We start from the raw sequence: 5,994 nt of genomic DNA on the forward strand, positions 1-5,994 counted from the left end.
CGTCATGAAAATCTTATGTTCCAAAATAACCCGGCAAGGGACACAAACCTCTACCATTTCTTCACTACCCCAAATACTATCTGCTAAAAAAAGCTTTACTAGATGTCAACCTACCAACACACCAGAAATCAAATACGAAAAATAACATAAGATACCAACAGCAACAAAAACTTCCTGCAGTAGCAAAGAAAAGTTTGAAGCATCTCATTTCCTTTATCTAAGTTTTGTTATGTTTGACGTAACGATTGATGACTTGTCATCAAAAATCATTGCGTCGACGTGTTTTGCTGTGGAGCGCTCCAAGCGGCTTGGAGCAGAACGACAGGGGTGGCCTACGCGTCAAATTTGAATTTTCAAAGACCTTGTATACAATGAGATGCTGCATGTTATATTCTTGATTCTTAATCCTTACAAGAATTTCAATAAGAAAGTGAGAAGTCGTGAAATAAATTGGTTCCTATCGCACAACAATGGCAAGTTTCACCCCTACGGTTTGAAGTGGTTCATTCCGGTCCCAAAATGGCAGGTGTCGAAGGTGGCATGTTGGGTTCGTGCTCGTGTAAGATCGGTCCTTCAATCCTGAACGCCGACCTGTCTAACCTGGCGTCCGAGGCGCGACGTCTAATGGACTGTGGAGCCGACTACCTGCACCTGGACGTCATGGACGGGTGAGAAACGACGAAATATTGCAGCTGAAATGTGCGACACGTGCATCAGGTGGGGAGGGGGGCGCCAAGTTTAGTTCACCAAGACTTTGACAAAAATGTTATCCCCAGTAAATGTGGAAAGGATATCATATGTATGTATGTATAAATATACATTTTGGTACTAATTGGTGTAAACTATGCAGAAAGACATGATATCATTGTTGCCTGTTTCTCTGTTTCAGACATTTTGTACCAAACATGACATTTGGGCACCCAGTGGTGAAGTCTCTCAGGCAACATTCGGATGCCTTCTTTGGTAGGTAAATATGAAAATATTTTTTTGTAAAATAGTAACTTGACTCCAAGTGTCCGTCTGTCTGGGTCTATGTGTGTGTGTCTGTCTTTCTGTGAATTATCGCACATTTATTATGCACTGCAATAACATTACACCCTCAGTGCAGCTAATTTTGTTTGTTTGTTTGTTTGTTTGTTTGTTTATTTATTTAACCAGGAATACAGTATCGCCTGGCGGCGTGTACACAACTCCCTCGGCTACACAACTCCCTTGCCGGCATTAGAGACCCCCCCCCCCCCAATATATATGCCGCCGTTATAGGAAGCCTGCACAGGAGGCTACCGTTTCCCTACATGTATTTTGGCGAGAGGGCCCAACCAGTCCCTGACAGTGAAACATTGTGTAACACGGGCTACTATTTTTATCTGGGACTGGAGGGGTAAAAAATCAGTATGGGTAAAGGGGTGAAGTCTGCCATCTCTGATTGCCTTGTGTAGTGGATTTCTCCCCACTCACTTGTTTTCTGTTTGCCATATTTTTTGTGGAAGATTTTGAGTGCGTACAAATTGCATTAACAATTATATTGTAACTCTAGAAACTAGTACAGTAGTAGTCGTTTTTTTCTTACTTCTTTCACTCTCTTCCCAGATATGCACATGATGGTGAGCAGGCCTGAACAGGTGAGTATTTAAGAAATATTAAACCCTGTCCTGAGTCTTTTTGTTGATGTGAATATTCAATGACAGTGTTTATTTGATTTCTTGGTTCTCATGTTGTAGATAATTGAAAAACGAGAGAATGGAGTGAAGTCAGTGAACATCAAAGAAGAACATGCGGTTGTAGGATGCTATTTCTTTATATCAATAGCCAATTTCTCGCTTTTCACTACGATGATTATACATATTAGTTGACCTCATAACCTCATAGTCTAAATTCAGTTTCTGTTTATCTGTTCATTAAACCTGTTAGAATATAAGTGGTCTGTTGTCTTCTGATGCTACATATTGAGGGGTGCCAAAGAATACATATGAATTTTACGGAATACATATGAATTTTACGGAATACATAGGATCCATTACTAGAAACATACGATCCGTACGGAATACATACGATCCATTACGCGGAATACGGACAAGACAAAGCTAGATTCGGTGCTGGCGCGATGGCCAGCAAATTAGTAAGGATCGTATGTATTCCGCTTAATGGATCGTACGTATTCCGTATGTTTCTGCGTAATGGATCGTATGTATTCCATACGGATCGTATGTTTCTAGTAATGGATTGTATGTATTCCGTAAAATTTGTACGTATTCCGTAAAATTCGTATGTATTCTTTGGCACCCCTGATATTCATAATCATTGTCATAATGTACAATTCATATACATTGTAGTGGATTGAGGGAATGAGAGATGCCGGAGCAAACCTGTTCACGTTTCACGTGGAGGCCACAGACGACGTGAAGGGCTGTATCAGGAAAGTGAAGGAGTCAGGCATGCAGGTGACAACATCTTTCATCTAAGCCCTTCCTCCCCCAAATAGATGGAAAATGATAAGAAAACTGATTGTTTATGTGTATCTTATTGATAAGTTTTCACTTGTTCAGTGCAGTATTGTGTATTGTGCTGTTATTTTCACAAACCTAAAGTAGTTAGAAGCTTTGAATATATTTCTTGAAGTGTGTTCAGCTGTAGTACCACTTTTTACTTTTTTTCCACAAGTTCATACTATGTAGGTTCCAGAAAAACCTAAAAACAGCATAAAAAGTACAGTTGTTTACAAAGTACTATTTCCGAATATTGCTACAAATTTCATGTTAATCTGGGACAGACTTAACATGAATACAGCTACTCCATATTGTAATCAATATACAGAAAACTTAATGCTAAACCTATTTCAAAGTTAACATGTAAATTGTGCAATTCTATTTTATATGAAACAAGAGATATTTCATGACATTTCTGTGTATGATCTTTGTGAAAAGGTTGGTATTGGCCTGAAACCCAAGACGCCTGTGGACGTGGTGTTCCCCTATGTGGAGGATGTAGACATGGTGCTGGTGATGACTGTGGAGCCAGGCTTCGGGGGACAGAAGTTCATGGCTGACATGATGCCAAAGGTTAGCCGTGTGTGATGAGAATTCTTAGGAAAGCTTCAACTTAGGTATCCCTCCAAATGAAGGAGGGGGGGGGGGGGCTTGAGGCCCCGGGCTAAGGCGGCCAGGCCTCCAGCCTGGCTCGAAAAGTCTCAGTCTTTGAATTGGATTGATGTGATTGCATTTTAGATGCCAACTTGTGATTGGTGTAAGATTTAGGCCATGCTGATTTCATTTCTTGATTCTCAGACCAAGCTAATGGTGTAGGAGCACGAAATACAAATTAATATTTTATAATGATAAAAGACAACAACCATTTGTGTTGGACCCAAATATTTCCACAAAAGCCATAAAATCAACATGCTAGACCTGTTAACATTTCAAACAAATAATTAAATCAAACTTTTGATTGATGTATTGATGAATGGGTTAAAAAGAAACTTGAAGAATTAGAAAGACAACAACTGTCGGTTCCAAAATATGACCATTTTGGGACTGATTCATATCATAAATGGTACATGTGATCTTTTTTATCAGAAACTTGAGAACTTGAATTGGTGTGACCTTGGTACAGAAACCTTATGACCTGTTCTGAAGACTTGTACAATTTTTCTACATATCGCAATACTTTAAAAAAAGGCTTATTGGTTTTGTATGCTCTCACTCACTCACTCTCTCCCATAGCTTAGTCAGCTGTCGGGGCAGCATCATAGCTTTCACTGAAGGCTCTCCACTGCTTGCGGTGCTTTATATGCTACCTTATGATAAAGAAATGGATCCTGGACATAATGAATCTTTCTGTCATCCTCCCCACCCCAGGTTCAGGCCCTGCGTGCCAAGTACAAGTCCCTGGACATTGAGGTTGATGGGGGAGTGGGGCCTAGCACCATCGACCTGGCAGCTGAGGTGAGAACAACATTCCTGCCAGACGGGCGGTTTGGCATCATTTTTATATCAAGGATGTGGCGTTGTGTTGGTGTAATGGTCAGGGCGTTTGGCCAAGAACCTAGAGGTCCTGGATTCGAATCCCCTGACATGCCACTGATGTTGTGACCTTGGGAAAGGCACTTAACATAACTTTCCTCACTCCACCCAGGTGTAAAAATGAGTTGGGGAGGTAAAAGGTGGGGAAAGTGAAGGATTGGGCTCCGCCTTCCAATCAAGTCGAAGTCAAAGTTCCTTCCTGCACCGATGGTGCATAGGGCGGCGCCCATCTCCGTTTCAGTAGCCCTTGGGCCACACAACTTTGTGCAATCACTACAGCAGGGGGCTAGTCCACTGGTAGTGGTGTGTGTTTAACTTCCATACTCTTTCCCAAATGCTGAGTGCTAAGCGAAGAAAGCAGTATGTACCATTTTTGAAGTCTTCTGATGTGTATGACCTAGCCGGGGATCATACTCACGACCTACCGTATGCAAGGCGAACACTCTACCCACTAGGCCATTGCACCACCTTCTAATACCATGCCCTATTAAAACACTGTGGATAACAACCCACTGTCCCTATTGCCTGAAAAGAAAGCAAATTTCTGTCCAGGGACAGAGGGACGGGTCCTGGAGACAGCCCTGCATGGATGTCTTAAACTGTTTTCAGGGCATTCAGTAACATTTTCTATCTCCAAAAAATGTCCTGAAAATAAGTGAAAAAGTTCCATAATAACATTGTCTATATGTGTATATAAATATGATAGTAGTAGTAGTGCAATGAAGCCTTTTGAAATTTTATTCTCAAAATGTAGGAAACTCAATGTCTGAATTTTAAAAGATGCCAAACTCCTAGACTTCTAACAAGTTGGGCTCTTGAAACTTTCACTGACAGATGCTCTGTATAGTTGTGTCTGTTTCCTTAGCGCCACCTATTCGAAGTCAATAAAACTGCACAGATGAAAATGGATGCCACACCAAGCCAAATGTAACTTTCTTAATATGTAATAACCGTGTTAACTGTACATATGTGGTCAATGCCTTTATCTCATAAACAAAGACTTGGCTCTTTTTCAAAATGCTTGAAACTTAATACATTGACTGCTTTCTTTTCATAACCATAAGAAAACAATAGTGTGTCCCATAGGCTAGCTAACACGTGTCGTGTTTTTATCTTCAGGCTGGCGCCAACATGATCGTTTCGGGAACCGCAGTCGTTAGGAGTGACAATCCACGTGATGTCATAGGTCAACTGAGAGGCAAGGTGGACGAGGCAATACAGAAGGCTAACCTGGAGAGATGATGACATCACACTATCGGTGGGGAGGGGGGTGAAAAACAAAGCCAAGTAGACCTGGTTAGTTGACAAAATTCATGTTTGCATTCAATTAGGGATGTGTACCTAAACCCACGTTCAAGTTCAGGTCCTGATTTGAATCCAGAGGTTTAGGTTCACATTTGGACCTAACAGTTAACAAGTCCAGAGCTGAACCCATGGCATATTTGACTATTTTTGAGTAATGTTATAACGGCATTGTGCGAGCAACTTGGCTAAATCAAGTTGAAGACTCTTTAACAAAGACTTTTATCAAAGACACCGCATAACTGCAGATTAAAGTAAACTCAAACTTGTCTGATTTATTCTTCAATTGCACCAACTGTAAGGTAACTGCCACATAGATGTTCCGGGATTTTTTCTATCAATTGACTTCTTTGGCATCATTTACCCTTGTTAATGCGGAAGCTAACAATATCGTTGAAACTAACTGTACCAAAGAGCCTCCAGCAGGAGAGGATTTGTGCGCTTTCAATGCACAATCTGTAACATGATATCCTGTAGTTATAGCCATCTTCATGGAGCTAACTACTTGAGCAAGGCTGTAGATCGACAATTGGAATGTTTGAACAATTAATTTGCGGTAATGTTAACATCAAGTCTAATGATTCCACTTGGTACACTAAAATCTCTACTTTTGAAAAGTGGTGAATTTAAAAGCATCTACTAGACAGTGCACCGAGGTATTTGCACTTAAGTG

The 5,994-nt window shown here is 40.8% G+C and overlaps 1 protein-coding gene across 1 annotated transcript; it reads left to right on the forward strand.

Annotated features, from left to right (window-relative positions):
• The first annotated feature begins 491 nt into the window (after positions 1-491).
• Positions 492-5,361, forward strand: LOC136431169 (ribulose-phosphate 3-epimerase-like). Its single transcript, XM_066422450.1, has 7 exons — positions 492-668; positions 890-963; positions 1,591-1,622; positions 2,334-2,441; positions 2,925-3,059; positions 3,855-3,941; positions 5,139-5,361. The coding sequence occupies exons 1-7, from the start codon at positions 520-522 to the stop codon at positions 5,259-5,261; spliced, it is 708 nt and encodes a 235-aa protein (XP_066278547.1). The 5' UTR covers positions 492-519; the 3' UTR covers positions 5,262-5,361.
• The last annotated feature ends 633 nt before the right edge of the window (positions 5,362-5,994 follow it).

This window comes from Branchiostoma lanceolatum, chromosome 3, assembly GCF_035083965.1.
Source record: "Branchiostoma lanceolatum isolate klBraLanc5 chromosome 3, klBraLanc5.hap2, whole genome shotgun sequence".
Taxonomy (NCBI): Eukaryota; Metazoa; Chordata; class Leptocardii; order Amphioxiformes; family Branchiostomatidae; genus Branchiostoma; species Branchiostoma lanceolatum.

What these genes read in the sequence shown, in the direction of transcription:
- LOC136431169 (XM_066422450.1), top strand. Translation starts at nt 520, where the DNA reads ATGGCAGGTGTCGAAGGTGGCATGTTGGGTTCGTGCTCGTGTAAGATC. An exon ending in ACATTCGGATGCCTTCTTTG is followed by an intron (nt 964 to 1,590) that starts GTAGGTAAATAT and finishes CTCTCTTCCCAG; the next exon opens with ATATGCACATGATGGTGAGC. An exon ending in TGAAGGAGTCAGGCATGCAG is followed by an intron (nt 2,442 to 2,924) that starts GTGACAACATCT and finishes CTTTGTGAAAAG; the next exon opens with GTTGGTATTGGCCTGAAACC.